Source organism: Notolabrus celidotus, chromosome 4 (assembly GCF_009762535.1).
Source record: "Notolabrus celidotus isolate fNotCel1 chromosome 4, fNotCel1.pri, whole genome shotgun sequence".
In the NCBI taxonomy this organism is placed as follows: Eukaryota; Metazoa; Chordata; class Actinopteri; order Labriformes; family Labridae; genus Notolabrus; species Notolabrus celidotus.
In genome coordinates this window covers 3904151-3924387 of record NC_048275.1, presented here as the reverse complement: position 1 = coordinate 3924387, position 20237 = coordinate 3904151, and the positions used below count along the sequence as shown (strand labels likewise).

Below are 20237 nucleotides of genomic sequence, written 5' to 3'. Positions count from 1 at the left end.
GCCTGCCCTCTCCGGGTCGGAGGGGAGTCTTTGCCCCAGGCGGAGGAGTTCAAGTATCTCGGGGTCTTGTTCACGAGTGAGGGGGAAAAGGGAGCGGGAGATTGACAGACGGATCGGGGCGGCGTCTGCAGTGATGCGGGCGCTGTACCGGTCTGTCGTGGTGAAGAGAGAGCTGAGCCAGAAGGCAAAGCTCTCAATTTACCGGTCAATCTACGTTCCGACCCTCACCTATGGTCACGAGCTGTGGGTAGTGACCGAAAGAACGGGATCGCGAATACAAGCGGCCGAAATGAGCTTTCTCCGCAGGGTGTCTGGGCTCGGTCTTAGAGAGAGGGTTAGGAGCTCAGACATCCGGGAGAGGCTCAAAGTAGAGCCGCTGCTCCTCCGGATCGAGAGGAGCCAGATGAGGTGGTTCGGGCATCTGGTTAGGATGCCTCCCGGGCGTCTCCCTGGGGAGGTGTTTCGGGCATGTCCGACTGGGAGGAGGCCACGGGGAAGGCCCAGGACACGCTGGCGAGACTATGTCTCTCAGCTGGCCTGGGAGCGCCTCGGTATCCTCCCAGAAGAGCTGGTGGAAGTGGCCGGGGAGAGGAGTGTCTGGGCTTCCCTGCTGAGACTGCTGCCCCCGCGACCCGGACCCGGATAAGCGGAAGAAGAAGATGGATGGATGGATGGATAATAATAATGATAATAATAATAATACATTTTATTTATAAAAGTGCTTTAAAAGTTTCTCTAAGACACTTTACACAAAATCAATTACACAATATGCAATTAGAGCTTAAAATAAAAACACAGAGACATTGTTTAAAGTCAATCATAAGTTGAAAGTCTTTCTAAAGGGGGTCCTGAGTCCGGATTTGAATGTGGTGAGTGAGAGAGAGAGTCTGAGGTGTTGGGGGAGAGAGTTTCAGAGACGTAGAGATTTCGCAATAGTCTCAAATTACTCCACTTACCGATGAGCGTCGATGGGCATTATGACCTTTTCTCCAAACCCAGCAGAAGAAAAGTAACCTTTTTTACACCACTCCTATCAACAGCAGCTTTAAAGGATGTTTTGTTAATATTATTGTTGACTTACTGAATGAAATATAACTTGAAGCTAAGTATTTTAAATATACGTCTTTTAATTAACAAACATCTTTATTTAGAACATGTTGATGTAAAAGTAGTTAATAAATAAATAACTTAAGAAACATACATTTTTACATTTTAAACGTCAATCGTTTGTTGAAAGGACCACTAAAATATATCTAATCAACATTAAACTTATTGGAAACTATCAATCAGCTGTTTCTTTCCTCTAGGCAAACAAAGTACGACGTTACCTGACATGTTGTTACTTCTTCAATTCAGGGTCTTATGGTGAGCAGGATCCTGTTTCAGAATCAGGATCAGGATTATTGTTTATTAATTTCATATATGCGTGTACAAAATTAGTGTCAAAAGTAAAATATGAGCATGTTTACTCTGATGAAAACAAACACTGTGGTTAGAAAGAAGCATTGACCAAACATGAAACAAAGAAAACCAAACTCTGGTCCAAACTTCTTTCTGTTTGAATAAAAATAACATGTTATGTTTTTTAATAATTTTTAAAGATGGTTAGCTTATCGACACATTAGCTAAGATGATATTTATAGACTTTTTGCTAATTTTGACTTTCTTAGTGTTTTAATTACGTAAACTGATGTTTTTCGGCTATATTGCCTCTTTAGAATATATATTTATTTAAAGATTTACTTAACGCTGCTGTGAGGAACTTTTGTTTTGTATTGGTTCTGGCGCCCCCTTGTGGACAAAGTGATACCTCTTATCTCTTGTCCTATACATGCAAAAGTAGTGTTTTCAACAAAAGCCTCATCCTGCTGTGTTCAACAGTCAACTTTATCAGGCAATGTAATTATTTTCCATGAAAACAGTCAAATAAAGGCTGTTTCTGAAGCAAGATGTCCATCATCTGGTCTGGGACCTACCCCCCCAGGGCGGTTTCAGGCATTACAAATTACAACAGAGAAGGTGTCAGTGTTGCTGCTGATGGACTTGTTTGCTTTTGCAGGTTATAAAGAGGCATCAGTATCATTTTCAGTCTGTTTCTCAGCCAGTTCAAAACTCCTCACAGTGCCTTTAAAGAATAAATATTTATGTACACTAATTCTTCTGTTTGAATAAATATATATGTCGTGGCCATTTGTCAAAAAAAACCTCAAAGAAAATTCTAAATATCAAACTCAAACTTTAACTCAACTTAATCAAAGGGTCACTGATGCACCGTGGGGATGTGATGTATGCAAACAAAAGGAACAAAGAACATCACGACTCCTGCTGCCTCTCTAGCTCTGGTAAAGAACCATAGACCCACCCAGGTGCATGCTGGCCTTCTGTCACCTACCTACCTGAATAACCTCAGGTGGCCACAGTTCCTCATTACCAAACAAACAAAAACAAACAAAAGAAACACTAAATATACAAAAATGACTTGGAATTTTTTTTTTTTAAATATATTTTTATTGATTTTACATGGACATACATTCATAAAAATCGAGGATAAGATGTTAAATATAGACACAAATATAATATAGTCAAAATTAGCCTAGAAAGGAACATCAAGGGTGCTGGTGGAACTACCAGGCACCACTAAACCAACAACAGAAACCTTAAAATGTTAGAAAAAAATAACAAAAGCAAACAAAACAAAAACACACACACACACACACACACACGGGGGGGGGGGGGGGGGGGGGGGGGGGGGGGGGGGGGCTCCAATTGCACACATAGGTTAAGTGTTGCCAATCAAAGTATTTTAACAGTGTACCAAATCTGCTGGATGTTAATCAGTCCAACTGCAGGCCATCAAGATCCTTGACAAAGTTCATAAAACCATCCCAAGTGCTATGGAAGTTCTGGAGGGCGCCATTTACACTGTATCGGATCTTTTCCAACTGAAGACTAGACATTATATTACGGACGAGATGAGTGTGGGAGGGTGGAGCAGCGTTCTTCCAGTTCAGCAATATCAACCGTCGTGCCAATAGGGAAGGACATTTTTTTTTTGTGTCAATTTTTTTTTTTTTTTTTTTTTCATATAATAAAGTAATACATTTAAAAAAAATAATAAAGTATGAATAGACATATGGACATTACAAAAAATAGAGTGCATGTTCACATACCTATACAAAGGTTTATGTTCAAATACCATGAATACACAATTAAGATAGAATAATAATGATAGTAATAATCATAATAAATTAATATAATATATAAAATAAAATAAAATAAAAACACACACACACACACAACAAAACAAACAAAAATAGAACCCCAAAATCTAACATAAATGAGTTATAAAAAGAATAGTTTAGATAAATCTAACAACTAATACTACTTATTAATTCTAAAATAAATAAACAACTAAATACAAAAAATAAACAAACTGCTCCAGCATATTTTTTCTTACTTCTCCTGTATTTCCTGGATCTTTAAAGCTCTTTATTAAGTATATTTACACATATTCAGTATTCTTTTTCCTGACTTCCGTCTTTGTTTCTGTAACGCCTTTAAATAAAGTTTTTTTTAAAAACGTCCTGTCCTCACTTCCGTAGCATCAAGCTAACCCTCGCTGCTAGCCGTCCTCCTCATGTGAAGGTCCAGAGATGGTGAGCGGGAGGACCAGCGCGGTGCTGGCCGGGCTGTGTGGAGCTGCTGTCATCGCTTACTGTGTTTACTTCGACCGGAAGAGGAGAAGCGACCCGAGGTTCAAAGAGAAGCTCCGAGAACGTGAGTGTTAAAGATTTAAACCCACGAAGAAGAAGTTTAGTTAATGAGCAGAGAGGAACGAGGAAGGACATGAAGGCCTCAGACACAGTACCACATGTTAGAGTCAAAATACAGAGATTTAATATTTATTATATTTAATTAATGAAGGCCTCAGTCAGAGGATCACATGCTAAAGTCAAAATACAGAGGTTTAATATTTATTATTATCTTTAATTAATGAAGGCCTCAGTCAGAGGATCACGTGTTAAAGTCTCAATAAACAGAGATATTTATTATCTTGAAATTAATCACTGAAAAGACTTCAGTCACATTTATCTAACTTTGTTTTTTGTAGCAAAGTGTTACATGATTGAAGACACGTTCTGTGACGTCAGTCTGTAGTTTACTCAGTGAATATGTTAAAAATGTAGTTTTTAATGCAGCTTGTGTGTAGAGTTAAATTACTAGCCTTACATGATTTTTTTTAGCTCAGCTAATTCTTGTTTTCTAAACTTTGACAAACTTTATTTTTAGGTAAGGGTCGTGATTATCAAATATTCAAATAATCGGTTAATAACAGAAAATAATCAAATCTCTCATGTGACTGTATCTTATTTTAAATGTGTATTTTTTCCATTCTTAACAAGCACATGGTTGTAATGTTGTATAACCACCTGAGGGCACCTGAAAGCTGTTCCCTTTTATGCAAATAAATAACTGAAAGGTTAAATATTAACACGATACAATTCAAAATAACATGAGAAAGCATGAGTGCCAGTTGATGGTTAAATTGAAGTGGAGAAAAAACACTTGTGAAGACTTCTGGAACAAACTTCTATTAAAGAACGTGATTAAAAATGAGGTTTAGAGCAAACTTAATGAAAGTAGAGTATCTTGATCATATCCATATGTATATCATATCCAACTAGCATAGCTACATCAACTCTGTCATCTTGGTCCATTCAAAGTGTTGTTATAATGGATGTAGAGTTAGCATTGTTTGTTTGTTGTCTCACAGCATCCTTTATAAACCCCCCGGTTACTCTCTGTGGTCTCTGGGACAAGAAAGGGTGCGAGAGGAATCTTAGAACTTTCCAAAGCTGAGAGCTGAGTGTCAGTAGCTCTCGGTTATTTCACCTCTAAGACAGAAACACCAACACTGGGTTCATATAGAGCAAGAATGAAATGACAATCAACCAATCTTTATTTATAAAGAGTCAAATCACAACAAATGTCCTCCTCAGACTCTTTCCAAACAGAGCAGGTCTAGACCGTACACTATGCTCTATTATTAACAAAGACCCAACATCAAGACTGGATCAGATCCAGTCCCATCTTCCAGACAGGACTCAGTCTGATCTCATCTTAATCCACCATGAGCAGAGCACTTTGCAGCATTTAGCAAGTTACAGTGGCAAGGACAAACTTCCTTTATCAGGCAGAAACCTCCAGCAGCTCTGACTGAAGTCACTTTGTTTTGCAGGCAGAAGAAAGCAGAATGTGTCAGGTGTTGGGAGTGCTGGACTGGGAAAGGTAAGAGAATCTTCATCAGCCTCAGATTTGTCTCTGTGTGTCTTCATGAGGAGTCGTTGTGTGTAACTTTGACTCTTTGTATCTGTCGACTCTGAAGCTCCCGGACCTGAAGGACGCAGAGGCCGTGCAGAAATTCTTCCTGGATGAAATCCAGATCGGAGAGGAGCTGCTGTCTCAAGGTGAGTGACCAGGATTTAAACTACAGATGTTATGGATATATAACAGGTTAATAATGTGGGACAGTTATTTAAAATGTGACGTTAAAGGGAGCCAGCTTAGAGATTCACAAATTAGGATGCTTTAACAAACAGAGCAGGTCTAGACTATTCTTATCCATACGTATATTATATCTAACTAGCATACTAGCATAGCTACAACAACTCTGTCATCTTGTTCCATTCAAACTGTTGGAATAATGGATGTATCGTTAGCATTGTTTGTTTGTAGTCTCACAGCATCCTTTATAAACCCCCCGGTTACTCTCTGTGGTCTCTGGGACAAGAAAGGATGCGAGAGGAATCTTAGAACTTTCCAAAGCTGAGAGCTGAGTGTCAGTAGCTCTCGGTTATTTCACCTCTAAGACAGAAACACCAACACTGGGTTCATATAGAGCAAGAATGAAATGACAAAACAACAACAACTTTGGAAAGAAAGGATGATCTGCAGTGACTCGAGGACAGGCGCCAGAATCAACACATGAAAACTCCTTACTGGAGCTTTAATCTGAGTTACATGAAACGTTTAAAAGCAACAACACAAGTTCTGCTCTTCAATGAGTGCATGTATAAAAGAGGAGAATATAAACATGTTTGATGAACAGTTCTCTAAACCTGATCTTCCTCCTCACTCAGGCGAGTTCGAGAGAGGCGTGGACCACCTGACCAACGCGATCGCCGTGTGCGGTCAGCCTCAGCAGCTGCTGCAGGTCCTCCAGCAGACGCTGCCGCCTCCAGTTTTCCAAATGCTCCTCACCAAACTGCCCAGCATTAGCCAGGTGAGTGTGTCCCCTCCTCTAATGTCTCACAGCATCCTTTATAAACCCCCCGGTTACTCTCTGTGGTCTCTGGGACAAGAAAGGATGCGAGAGGAATCTTAGAACTTTCCAAAGCTGAGAGCTGAGTGTCAGTAGCTCTTGGTTATTTCACCTCTAAGACAGAAACATCAACACTGGGTTCATATAGAACCCAAAGTGTGGGTTGGGACCTCCTGGGGGGTTGTGAGATGTCTTCCAGAAAAAGTTCTCTAAAAATAGTACATTTGACCCATTATGGTAAAAAATATGGACACAAACAGTAGCTAAACTTGAAATAAAACCTTGTAAATAGAAAATGTAATGAGTTTTCTGCCTTTCTTTGTTGCCAGATGACTCCTAAGTTTAGAGTTAGTGAAGAGTTAATTATCTAAAGCATCAGTAGCAGCAGGTTCATTCATAATGGCACAGGAAACACAGACACATGCTCATAAAGGTAGGGTCATTTTCTGCAGACCAGCTAAATGAAGCCACATTAAATCACTTGAGGGACAGTGGGGGTCACGAGTCTTTGGCACCTGTATTTTGGGGGTCTCGGGCTGAAAAGTTTGGGAACCCCTGATATAGAGTACACATACAGTTTATTTAATACGGCTAAAAGCAGGATCACAGAGTCTGCAGGTAAACAATGACAGAGTGGTTTGTAGAGCTAAGCCTCCAGCCTTCAGTCCACATGTCTGTGCTGGTTCCTCATCGACAAACCACACCTGTCACCTGTGCTCCTTTACATCCAGGTGGTAGAGCTTTAGAGTGTCATGACAGCAGATATAACCAGATCTGCAGCTCCGACTTGTGGAGGGAGGCTGAACTGCAGCATAGACACAACATGGGACCAACATTTCAGGCTTATAGTAATACAATCTGAGTCATTCTGGTTCCTAAACTCACACATTGACAAAATGTATGTCACAATCTGCAGAAAGTTTGCCTGCTAATCAAATACACTTCATAAATTCACCTTTTTGTATTAATTTTCGGCTCTTTTGCATCTTCTTCTGTGGTTTTAAGACAGTAATTGTGAGTCTCTGTTGAAGCAGAGCGACTTAGACGAGGTCAGAGCTAATGTACAACATGTCCATGATGTTCCTCGTGTGTGATCTTTAAAACAAAGCTGCTCTCTCATTGCTGCATTTTTTAAAAATCGGACGTTCTCTTGTTCTTTCAGCGAATCGTCAGCGCACAAGCTCTAACGGAGGACGACGTTGAATGAGCGAGAGACTCTTAAAGGGATTCAGACTCTGACGCCGTGACGCGTGAGAGCATTATGATCACGACACGGCTCCATCTTTGCACATCGTCCCTTCCTGCCGTTGCCGCACTCTGACGTTGAAGACATCGAGCTACGAATCTGGAGGAACACATTCCACCTCTATGATTTATCATCTCTATTCGATTATTTATTTCCCTCTGATTATGTCTCATCATGCTTCTAAAGAGTGCTTTAAACAAAGGTAGTAAATAAGTGTTGAATGTTGCAGAGCAGCTGTGCACGCTCTGAGCTCTTCTTCTTCTTCTTCGTCTAATTTCCTGATTTCTACGTGGCAGTGTCACTTAAATCTTATTTTTATATACCAGTATTTTTATCTGGATGTATTTTTTTGTGTGTAAAATCAAACAATAAAAAGCTGAAAACACTCTCCATGCTGCTGAGTCTCTGTTCTCCAGTAGATGGCAGTAGTAGAACACGGGAGAAATGCAGCAGGAGGCATTTCATGGAGCTGAATTCAGAGCGTGAGGAATCTAACTTCTCATATCTGTGCCAGAGAGAGAGAGGGAGGTCATGTGACTGGTGCTCGCTCAGGTATGTTCAATGTAAGAGTAAAAGCAGCGTGAGTCATGACCTTGGATGTATTAATGCGTCCTTCATGCTGTGTAATAAAACGGGAGAACACATGAGCCCACATAGAGCCTGCCGTCTGTGTGAATGGTGTTATTGTGCGTGCAGGAGAGGAAAGTGAAGCGATTCGTTTCCTTAAAGTGTCTCTTGGACGACAAACAGAGCTGTAATTATTTTTATCCCGTCTGCAGCAGTTTTTTTCAGAGAGCCCTCCGGTCAGAGCAGCCGGGGCCTCGAGGTTTCCAGGAAACCAGAGCACAGGAAAATAGTTTTGTACATTAGGAGTGAAAAATGAAAATTGAACGCTGGCCCAGAAATGAGGAGTGTGGACTGAAAGGCAGACACTGTTCCATTTTCCATGAACTCATGTGCTCAGGCTGCAGTCTTTACTTCAGCAGAGAAGTCTGTCAGAAGGCCTGCAGAGTTGTCTGGCCCCCTGTGTGTGTGAGTGTGTGTGTGCAGAAGAAGTGAATCGTTGTTAATGTGTCCTTTGGGGAGGCAGGGGAGAGAAATACCAGACTGTGATGGAGGTCAGGCTGGAGCTGTGCTGTGCTGTGCAGCTGGCTCTGAGGGGAGGAACAGGTTAAGACCCCTCCACAGAGAGCACCGCTGGCAGCTTCTCCGTAAATAAACTCTCCTCTGCCGGCCAAGCTCTGTGTCCCCTGCAGACCGGGGGAGAGAGGAGGGGTCACTGAGGGATACCAGAGCAGCTCTGACTGCGTGCCACCAGAAAGGGAAAAACAGGCCTTTTCCATAACGCCAGGTTACTGGACTGGACAGGGACCATGTAAAGGGAGGAAAGCAGGGAAAGCTCCCTGAGTCCCAGCACAGCAGAGGGGAGCAGGAGGAACCTTGTTCAAGTTTCATACATTCAACAAAAACCCATATATAATACAGACTTCACATACTTCCTTTTACATATAAAAACAACAACAAAAAGTTCAATTTTTGCATTAATCAGAAACAGACATTCTTTATTTATCCCGGGGGGAATTCAGTTGTTGCAGAAAAAGTCAAAATATGAATAGAAAGAAGGAATAAAATAAGATATAAATACAAATGAAATAATATAAATTGGATTAATAATAAGGATATACATAAAATCAGAATAGTTACAGTTCGCTTTGTACAAAAGCACTGGGAATGAAGGTATTATATACAGGATGTTGAAGTGACAGGGATATTGCACATGCATATTAACACGTTAAAGAAGATAATATAGAAAAATGATGAGAGAAATAAGCACAAAATATTAAAGTATTCCAATTTGAATTTTAAAAAAAAAGTCAATTAATAAATAAAAATACATTTAATACAGTGATATTAAGATATATGTAAATATGTAAAGGATTAAGCAGCCTAAATATCTACATAGCTATTATATACTTAATTAATTTATACAAATCGTTTTATTCTCACATTTTTAAAATCTGATTTTGTAGAAAAATATTTTTTTTTACATTATAAACAATTAAAATAATTTTCTGTATTACTTAACTATTATGTTTACAATTTAATAAAGATTTGTTGTGTTTTGTTATGTATTATCTGTACTTTTATGACTGTTTATGGTATGAAATAGGCGATGTTTACTAATGACGTCATGACGTTGAAGCACGCAGTTGACGCTCGTTGAACTTAACGGCTACGCGATGTGATTCCTAGGCTCAATCAATGAGTTGACAACTCACACTTTAACTGTCCCTGTAACGCGGTTACATGATTTTAAGTTGATTTAGTGATTTAATATTATGTGTTCATGTGAGCTCGAGCTAACCGGAGGATTATGGAGAGATTTAAATTCGTTATGGATCAGAAACAGGGACAGGAGGCTGCTATCACGATGCTAACAGCACCAAGGATGCTAACACAGCTAGAGGAGCTTTTATTCCAAACATGGAGGACAGACAGGACGACAAGGAGGATTTAAAGATGGAGGGACTGACTGACCAAGAAGAATAAAAAAGGTAAGTTAGCTTTTCGGTGTGTTAAAAAACTATTTTAAGTGTTGTAGCCGTGGGCTAACTTGAGCTAGCTGCTGCTAGCCTGCACCTGCTTCACATTAACTCCTTCACTTCCGCTTTGAATTCAGCTGTTATTAGTTTTAACATCTTAATTAGGATCAATATGATTTATAGTTGATATTTTTGTTTATTTATTCTGATATGATTATTAATTTAGTCATTTATTTACACATTAAGGTGCATTTCAACCAAGAGTTCCGGGGTCTTTTAGCCCCCTGAACAAAAAGGTTCCTGTGCCTTCATTGTTGTCTGCGTTTTGACCGCGGGCTGAAGTCCCGGGTAGATTGTGCAAATCAGGCCAGTGACATATGGAGAAAAATCAAGTAAATGCACTACACCACCAGACCAGTAGAGGGCAGTAAAACAAAGACGAAGGCCATTCATCAAAGATGACACCATAGAAGCAGACGGACAGGCAGGTATCATTATGAGCAACACAACAGTTAGCCTGTTAGCATGAAGAGACTCAGCTGTTTGAGATGGTGCTATATTGTGAGACGGATAGTAGTAGTTGTAGCAGCTGGAGTCTGGCACGTCCACAGCAGCAGAGATCCAGAGGAACCTACGAGACAAGGGAGCTCAGGGACTCCAGAAAGATCTATGAAAAGAGAAAAGAGAGGGAGACCAGAAGAAAGAAAAAGAGGAGAATAAATGGTAAAACAATGACAGAAGGAAAGGACGGGATTAGAAAAGGAGACATAAATGATGAAGAAACATGGAAAGAACAAAGAGAGAAAAGAATGAAAGGAACTAAGAGAAAAACAAGGAAGGAATGAAAGGAATACAAGAGAAAGAAGGAAGGAATGAAAGAAAGAAAAGAAAGGATGAATGACAGACCCAAAAAAGGAATCTACAGCAGAGATCCAGAGGAACCTACGAGACAAGGGAGCTCAGGGACTCCAGAAAGGTCTATGGTTAGTAACTTTAATGGGACAGGAAGAGTTAAAGTGAGAGACAGGCAGAGAGAGGAGAGAGAGGGAAAGACAGGATCCCAGTGTGTCAGTCTAAGCCTATAGCAGCATAACTAAGAGCTGGTCCAAGCCTGAGCCAGCTCTAAGTAGAGGGTGTCTGCCTCCAGGACCCTGACTGCTAGATGATTGCAAAGGAGAGGGGCCTGATAACTGAAGGCTCTACCTCCCATACTACTTTTAGAGACTGTAGGTACGAGCAGCAGGCCTGCATGTTGAGAGCGTTTGTCTGAAGTGTTAAATGAGTGGTGTAAAGCTCCTCCCTGAAGGTGTTGGTGATAATTGTTGCTGAGTCATAAGTCGTTGGCAGCCTCTCTGAACATTCAGTACTCAGTGTAAACATGGATCCGGTTTAATGAATGTGAAGTGGATGAGTTATGAGCACGTAATGACAGAGCTGGATGTGACTGAGTGTTTTGGTGTGACCTGTGAGTGCTGACGTTTAGGAGCAGGTGCATGAATTAGCAGATTTGGGGAAGGCCTGTTTCTGCATGACTCAGCAATGTTTAGTTTTCACCCGAACCATGAAAACACAACCCATTGAGGCGCCTGCTTCCCTTCCTGTAGTGTCCCGTCCGTCTCCTGCATGTGCTGGGCTCTGTGTGACTGTGTGTGAATGGATTATGAGTCAGCTCTTCGTCTCTGATGGAGCATGCAGGAGAGGAGAGGACGCGCAGGGGAGTGGCTCCTCTCGTGCAGCAGGGGGGAGTGTTGCTCCAGGCTGCCGCGCCGCTCCACTGAAGGACGTCTGAATGGAGCAGAGCGGCTCCTGTTGACAGCAATAACAATGGCCGTGCCTGCAGCACAGAGACCATGTGCTCGGGAGGAGTGATTCTAACACTTTGTGCTGCTTTCTTCTAACGTGCTCACGCTGACAGACGCACGCCATTCCTTCGTTACAGGTGCAGGAGATGGAGTGTTACTGAAGGCCACGTTCACGTCCAGGGTGAGGCGTAGAGAGGCAGCAGGCGGAGGTCTTTGTAACATGTTTATGACCACGCTGTAATTACCTCGCAGTCTGAATGTGAAGGCTGCTGCTCTGTAAGGCGAGCGCCATCCACACGCAGGCAGGGCAGCAGCTGTGTTTGGGAGGTTAAAGGAGCCAGAAATAACTCTGTTGTCTGTGGTTTCTATGGCAGCTTCACGTCGCTCTCTCTGTGTGATCACCGGGCGTCCACAGAGGCCTCGGTGCCACAGCGTACTGTACGCGTCCGCAGCTCTCCTCTGCACCGCCACTTGTGTGCACGGCAGCAACATGGCAGCAACATGGCGTATTATTCGCCCCGCGCCTCCTCGTGTCACTCAGCAGTGAGGCAGAGAGAGGGGGGAGAAACATTTCCAAGGCACGTCCTTAAAATAAAGCAGCACTGTACGTGCTCAGAGTATTAACTTCCACACAGATGACCCATTTTTCCATCTCAAAGGGTCTGAGGATGGGTGGAAAGAGAGAGAGAGAGAGAGAGGGTGGGGGGTGGAGGCAGCAGTGGAGCCAATCACGTGAATCTAAAGCAGGCTACAAATCCTGGTGGATTTCTCTTCCTCTGTGGGGCAATGCCTGACTGTCATCTGTTTTTCCATTTCTCTGCAGCTCTCTCCTCATAGTGATTCATCTCCTGCTGCTGCTGCTCTGCCTCGGTGCATCGAGCGAGCATAACACACTGACATTATGTACAGTAACACGGCACGGGCCAAATATCGACTTTTTACACCTGAAATAATTAAAGTCAGGTGAAATACTCATTTTAGAATCGAGTCTGGAGACAGAAACGTTTTCAGACACTCAATATTTCACAGTTGAAGCAGAAGCAGCTGCATGAAATATTATTATTAGTACAAAATAAAACATTTAGTGGTTCAGAGGCCGACGTTGGAGCAAACATTGCAATCAAAACTCACATACAAAGATTACCAGACGCCATTTTTCCTCCCTCACTGATTCAAAAACCTAAACATAAAGATCTGCAGATACTGAGTCCTCCTCTGAGACAAACTGCAATCATTTTTGTGCAATATTTCCTCCTGTTGCAGAAAATAATATTATTAGTACAAAATAAAACCTGTAGTGGTTCAGAAGCCGACACTGGAGCATGAAGCTGTTTGTTTTTAGCTGATTTGTTGTAAATTATAATCAAATTTAACAAGTAAAGACTACCAGACGCCATTTTTCCTCCCTGACTGATTCAAAAACCCTGATACAAAGTCTGCAGATGCAAAGTCCTCCTCTGAGACAAACTGCAATATTTTTTGCGCAATATTTCCTCCTGTTGCAGAAGCAGCTGCATGAAATAACATTTCAGTACAACATAAAACCTGTAGTGGTTCAGGGGCCGACGCTGGAGCATGAAGCTCTTTGTTTTTAGCTTGTTTTGTTGTAAATTGCAATCAAATCCAACATGCAATGACTATCGGACGCCATTTTTTCTTCCTCACACTGATTCAAAAACCTAGATACAAAGATCTGCAGATACTGAGTCCTTCTGGGAGATATATTTTGTTCAATATTTCCTCCTGTTGTAGAAGCAGCTGCATGAAATAAGATTTCAGTACAACAGAAAAAACCTTGAATGGTTCAGGGGCTCACATTGGAGCAGGAAGCTGTTTGTTTTAATCTGGTTTTGTTGTAAATTGCAATCAAATCTAACAATTTAAAACTACCAGATGCCATTTCTCCTTCCTCACACTGATTCAAATACCTATACACAAAGATCTGCAGATGCAAAGTCCTCCTCTGAGACAAACTGCAATCATTTCTGTGCACTGTTTCCTCCTGTTCCATGAAATAACATTTCAGTACGACATAAAACCTTGAATGGTTCAGAGGCTCAGGTTGGAGCAGGTAGAAGGTTTGCAGTCAGACGATGAGGACTGATCTCTGTCCTTAAGTGGACTCTGCTTCCGGTTGTACATTATAAAGATATAGAGGATGATACCTCGTCTATAAGCAGAGACTGAAACCGGATCCTGATTCCTCTCCTCCCCTCCTCCATGTGCAGGCTCAGCCCGGTTGTTTACATTCTCTGTGTGTGTGAGCTGCAGGGTGTGGACAGCCCCCCCCCCCCCAGCACTCAACCACCCTGACTGCTTCTCTCTAATGTCATCCTCCCCCTCCACCCTCCACCCTCCACCCTGCCCCCAAGCCTCCACCTATCTATCTCCTCATCACTAGATCCCTGATAAGGCGGAAATTCAATAGCAGCACTCCGCCCTGAGAGGAGTAAGTGCATCACATGACCCCAGAACTCCTGTTTGTGTCGGCTGCTTTTTATAACCCGGTCTGGTGACAAACCTGGAGGTGGATTCGTCATGAAAACACAAAACAATCGTGTTCAGCTCCGTCGTCTGTCATCAACGTGATGTGTGTGTGATGTAGGCCAGGAGTGAAACTGGAAGAAGGAAGTGACACGGAGCAGGAGGGTGAGGAAGGGGTTAACTAAGCAGACTGTGTGCACAGTTATTTCTCTCCCCTCCTCCTCCTCCTCCTCCTCTCTCTCTCTCTGATCTGCCTTCCTGTCTCACACACACACACACACACACACACATACACACACACACACACACACACACACACACGCACACACACACACACACACACACACAGGCAGTGCAGTGGCTTTGAAAACCATGAGAGAGTCAGACAGGCTTGTTTTGCATACTGTAGGTCTCCTGCATTGACTTGTAGCAAATCCCTGCCCTCGGGAGGCATGTCAGAGGGGATTAATGGAGAGCCGGGGCCTCACAGAGTTCCCCATTGTCGCAGCCGGTCCTGCGCTGTATTTTCATCCCGCAGAGTGAGAGAAAGAGCGAGCAGGTGGGGTGGTGCTGGTGGAGGGGAGGGCTGAGCCGTTCAGTGTGTGTGTGGAAGAGGAGGAAGAGGAGGAGGAGGAGGAGGAGGAGGAGGAGGAGGAGGGTTATACAGTGGTGTTATTTCCCTCTGCCCTGATTCTTTTGAGCCGAGCTGAAGGGAGGGGAGGGGAGTGTAAATAATGTATTTGGAGCGCCAGGGTGAAGGGAGCTGGAGCTTGACCGAGCTCAGAACGGGGAAGAGAAAGGAAGGGTTGAGCGGCCATGCTGCTGCACAGGAAGCTGGGAGGGGGGGCGGGCGGGGGGGACTGTACGAGCTACAACAACCACGGTGGTGCTCTGGGGAATGTGGGGCCTCTGCAAGAATGTAGCAGTCCTCCACAAATAGCTTGTTGCTGCAAACGTAATGTTTTAGGTTAAAGCTGCAGTAAGGAGTTTTTAATGGTTATGAAATTAACACTGATGCTTCTTCTTTGTGACAACAAAAAACACACAAGACCTTTAGTGATAAGACTTCCTCTTTCTGGGTGATTATTTTAATGCCTGTGTGGTTGGTGTCAGATGAGGTGACTAACAGCGACTTCAACAAACAGCCTTGTTTACATTTTTAAGTGACGACTCACGATTCTCTAACGATTTTCAAGAAAACTGGATTGAACTCAAAATTTAAATAACTATTATTTTATTTTAATTCTCAGATATGGACAGTTGCAATATATATTTGAAAAGTTCATTTGCAAAAACAGTTAACTCACTTTTGAAAAATAAAAAAAATGTTTTAAAAAACATATTTTTTCAAATACTAGTTTTTGGTATTATCAATCAACTGAGGCTGGGTGGCTTTGACTAAGTCAAAATGACTACTAATCAGAGATATCTTGAAAATGTAACTTTATCAGGAATCTATATAAAAAAGAAATGTATTTTGCAAATGTATAAAAAATGGAGTTATCTGTTTTTCCAAATGAACTCTTCATTTCTTCTCTTATATTCCTTTATAAACAAAGTAATCCTTTTTCATTTTTAAGGTGTGTTGTAACTCAAATAAAACCGCTGCACACTTTTTTTCCAAAACTAAAATGACCATAAAAAAATACCTTGTTGGAAAATTTCAGAACAATTATCAAGAAATGGAAAGTGAACGATTCCCAAATGAAAGTATTAAATATTAAAACTAATAAGGTCAATCTCTTTAAATTAGGGATGTTAATTTCAAGTTTTCTCTTCAATCGATCTTTGAAAATGTTAACGATCAATTATCATTTAATCATTAAAGAAAGTGACGTTTTCCACATTCAAAAACATAATGACAAGTGAGTGTTTTGCCCCCTGAATCAAATGTTCCTTCCTGACAGTGTATATTACTGACAGTATTAAACAGCTAGGATCATATTGAGGCGTTCAAAATGTTAACACGCTGAATATCAACTTGAGGAGCAGCTTATAAATCATCTCTGTGGACGCATGTTCATAGAGTGAAGACTCAGACTACAACATGTGGATTTACTGCAACAGGACAACCGAACAGGATCAGATTTCAGACTCACAGTGTCCAGTTTTCTCGTTCTTACTGAGAAAAATAAACATTTAAACGCGGTCAGGTGTCAGCCGGGAGCGCAGCCGGGTCAGAATCAGTCCGGCGGCGGAGAAAAAAAGCGCTCGTGGAGACCTGTCACTCAGCTGAGCGTCTCCGCTGTGAGCAAAACCTTCAGTCACCTGATTCTGAAACATGCTTTAAACTTGAATCACCTCCACTCAGCGAGTGACGAGAGAGCAGCGCAAGAGACTTCATGATGATGAAGAAGCGGAGTATAATGCAGATAGCGCCTTCTACTGTTTCAAAATAATATCCTGATACAAATGTTGTTGAATTGATTTTAATCCACCCTTATTTGTATCGATTTTTTACCGTCTTGTGATATATCCTTACATCTCTGGTTTTTAATGGTTATGAAATTAACACTGATGCTTCTCTGAGCCCCAAAAAACACAGAAGACCTTCAGTGCCAAGACTTCCTCTTTGTGGGTGATTATTTAACACCTGTATTCACCGCAGGGCGGTAGGTGTCAGATAAGGTGACTAACAGCAACTTCAAGAAACATCCCTGTTTACATTTTTACGTGATGAGTGAAACATCGACCCGTTCAAAGACAGCAGGAGGAGATTCTCTGACCCCTGAGATCTGCAGGATGAGGTCAGAAAAGAGAGAAGAAAGTTCCTCACAGGAGCTTTATTAATAATAATAATAATCAGAGTCAGGTTGAATCTCGGAAATCAGAAGCTGGTTTCAGTTTTCAGAAGTAGTTTCACCACAAAACCACACCAAAGTCGTTATGCTAAGCTAAGCTAAGCTAACTCCTGCCTGCTGAAGCTTCATATTTGGCGAGCAGGAGAGGGTGTCTGTGCTCAGTCCGTCCTCACCCTGAAGGGACTGACACGGCAGCTTTGAGAGGGGTCTAAATACGGAACAGTAGATACTCCTGGTGTCAGGTCAAGATGCTGTCCTCCTGTTGATGTTGGATAAAGGAGTAGACCGTGTAGTTTGAGTCCCATACGGACTCTCTTCCTCCTCTCGTCATCCATTTTGTCTTTCTGGTCCTCTGAAAACCTCTGACCTGTTGACTCCAGGCCTGGCTCCGCTCATCATGACGGTTTGTTGTAGTTAAGTGAAATACGATCTGGTGATTATGAAGTTAATATCCATGTCTTTATGATTTAGCACTAAATTACACAAATACATGAGCAGCTGATGAAACAAGAGCACTAAAAGGTGTTCAGAAAAGATCAGAAAATTATGTTTTGTTGTCTCTTTCTGCGCAAAAGGCAAGAATAATATTTAACTTGCATGTGCAAAGATACGCCGATTTAAATGCACTTTTAAATAACACTAAACACATCTGAAATCAACATTTACACATCATAACAAACAGAGGAAATGGAGCTAATGTTGCATTCCAAAGAGGTTTCAATACTAGCATTAAGCGCTACGTGCTATGAACACAAAAGGAGATTTCATCACTTTAAACAAAGTGTGAGTGATGAAATATGGAAAATAAATGTGCAATAAGAGGCGGGATCATCTCTTTTATGAGTCCACTTTAACCCGGGACTTCAACCAGATCCGCTGAACGCAGCACGGAGCAGGACAGCCGGACAGCTGGAGTCACGTGACCGAGGTTTCTCATCCATGTTGTCTTTCTGGTCCTCTGAAAACCTCTGACCTGTTGACTCCAGGCCTGGCTCCGCTCATCATGACTTTGGTTTGTTGTTGTAGTTAAGTGAAATACGATCTGGTGATAACACAGAGTGTTTTATTCTGAAAATTAACCGGATGTTTTCATTTTGTTTTGGTGAAACCTGACTTCCTGTCCCGCTCCATCTGCTCTGTTGAGATTGATGCGTCGTGCTCCGGCATCCGGCAACATATAGAAGTCTAGTGTATCTGATCCGGAGGACTCTGACCTGCCGGATCAGAGACGCAGCCGGAACGCAACGGAGCGGATCCAGTGGAAGTTAACACATTGACTTGAATAGAAACCTATCAGATCCGGAGCTGTGGATCAGAGATGGATCTGTCTTGATTTGAAGTTGTGAGACGTGCATTTTGACCTTTGTATAAGTTGCTTCCTTTATGGTGTGTATGTTGCTTTAAGTACACAAACTGTACATGTTGACGTCCTTTTGCAGACCCCCAAACTTACAAATGTACCCTGTTAGTGAACTTTGTAAATCTAACAGTGTGAATCTGTTTTATGATTATTACTGAGCTATAACAGAACCTTTCATATGAAGCTCTGAACACGTGAACCTGAAGGGTCCCTGGATCTTCATCATGTGAGGAGCAGGTAGTTTGAACATGTTGCGATATTCTCCTCCTAACTTTTGGCAAGAAACCAAACCTCTGTAAATCCCCGAACATCAAACCGCCCCTCCGACGCTCCCCTCTCTTTGTGCTCGGCGTGATGAAACCGTCGACTGACGTTATTTTACCGTCAGCCTCTTTCTTTCTCTCCTTATCTCCCCTCGCTCTCCCTCGGCAGCGTCCCCCGCTCTCTCCCACACCTGCTGTGTTTTATGGCAGCGATAAAGGGGACCTTCACCTTGAAACATGATAGAGCAACCCCGGCTCCCCCTCGCTCTACGATCATCTCCCAAAAAAAAGAGACTTTTTCACACACGGCGTAACCTTGGTGTAACTTTCCTGTTTTATCACATTTTCTTGGCCCTGCAGAGCTCAGCCGCCGTATCGCCCCGCGCAGCTCGGCAGCTACGGCCCACTCGTTCACCCGGGAACTACAAAGTGGGTTTGACGCCTTGCATCTTGTGTAACCGCGGTCTTTGAAGACTTTGGCTTTGAGCTCTGTGTCTCATCAATTCCCTACGCAGAGCTAAATTTGAATCTGAGGCGAGCACATAAGGGGGGGGGAGCTTATCTGCCCCCCTCGCTTCATGTTATTCATTCATGCACACTATTTTTATGAGTCTGTGCATGCAGGACTCTTTCACACCGCTCATTGTTTATGTAACCGTCTTCAGCCTGTGTGTGTGTGTGTGTACAGTAACTTCTTGACTTCTCACACAGGACAGAGAGCTCCTTTCAAAGCGACGAGCCTCCTTCATCCGTTAAAGGTGATGTTTCACAGCGTGATCAGAGGGGCCGGTCACGGGTCCTTCCGGGTCACGCTGCGATTGTTGATTCACTTCTCAACAGGAGAAAGCTGAAACTGAGTGACACAGATATCCTCTCAATAAAGTGAGTGCTACTTATCGCTGCAAATTCCTGCCTTATTTGTCATCGGGGGCCTGGATTTGTCACATCAAATCTGCTCCTCTGAATGAGCGGGGGGGACGGGGGGGATTACACGCTCAGAGTCAGAGCCGGGCTACAACTCTCAAATGGAAGTCCTCAACAGAGCCGCGTCGCACGCTAACATCTGACTCTCACGCTCTTATTGTGTCCGTCTGGAAACATGATTCTCTGTCGCGGCCTCATTCCTGATTGTTCGGCTAACCTAAGCCTCTCAGCCTTCATCTTTTTCACTCATCGCCAAATCCTCTGGAAGGCGGAGGTGATCCACCATGAAGCTGAATTCATCATCATGACGAGTTATTGAAAAGACCCGTTGTTATTTTACTCTCCGTCTGATCACCTCAGATCCCGTTCCACCGCTCCGTCCCTCCTGCACTCGTTTTGTCAGATTCCTCTCCTCCGCCGATTTATCTCGGTGTCATGTGATTTCACAGAAACTGTTTTCGCTTTGAGAGTCATCTGAGCTCCATGAATATC

General features: G+C 42.6%; 2 protein-coding genes and 3 non-coding genes across 6 annotated transcripts in view; all 5 read left to right on the top strand.

Annotated features, from left to right (window-relative positions):
* Window positions 1–3578: 3578 nt before the first annotated feature.
* On the top strand, window positions 3579–7958 carry tomm20a (translocase of outer mitochondrial membrane 20). The gene is made up of 5 exons (XM_034682512.1): window positions 3579–3777; window positions 5240–5289; window positions 5387–5468; window positions 6141–6283; window positions 7485–7958. The coding sequence occupies exons 1-5, from the start codon at window positions 3654–3656 to the stop codon at window positions 7527–7529; spliced, it is 444 nt and encodes a 147-aa protein (XP_034538403.1). The 5' UTR covers window positions 3579–3653; the 3' UTR covers window positions 7530–7958.
* Window positions 4772–4906, top strand: LOC117812167. Its single transcript, XR_004631153.1, has one exon. It is a non-coding gene; the product is annotated as a small nucleolar RNA SNORA14 (small nucleolar RNA).
* LOC117812165 lies at window positions 5742–5876 on the top strand. The gene has a single exon (XR_004631151.1). It is a non-coding gene; the product is annotated as a small nucleolar RNA SNORA14 (small nucleolar RNA).
* Window positions 6313–6447, top strand: LOC117812166. Its single transcript, XR_004631152.1, has one exon. It is a non-coding gene; the product is annotated as a small nucleolar RNA SNORA14 (small nucleolar RNA).
* A 1817-nt stretch (window positions 7959–9775) lies between the features above and the next one.
* irf2bp2a (interferon regulatory factor 2 binding protein 2a) overlaps window positions 9776–20237 on the top strand; it is a 43531-nt gene continuing 33069 nt past the window's right edge. For both annotated transcript variants that reach the window (XM_034681627.1, XM_034681626.1), the window contains exon 1: window positions 9776–10123. The gene's annotated coding sequence lies outside the window, so the exon portion shown is untranslated. The remainder of the gene's footprint in view (window positions 10124–20237) is intronic.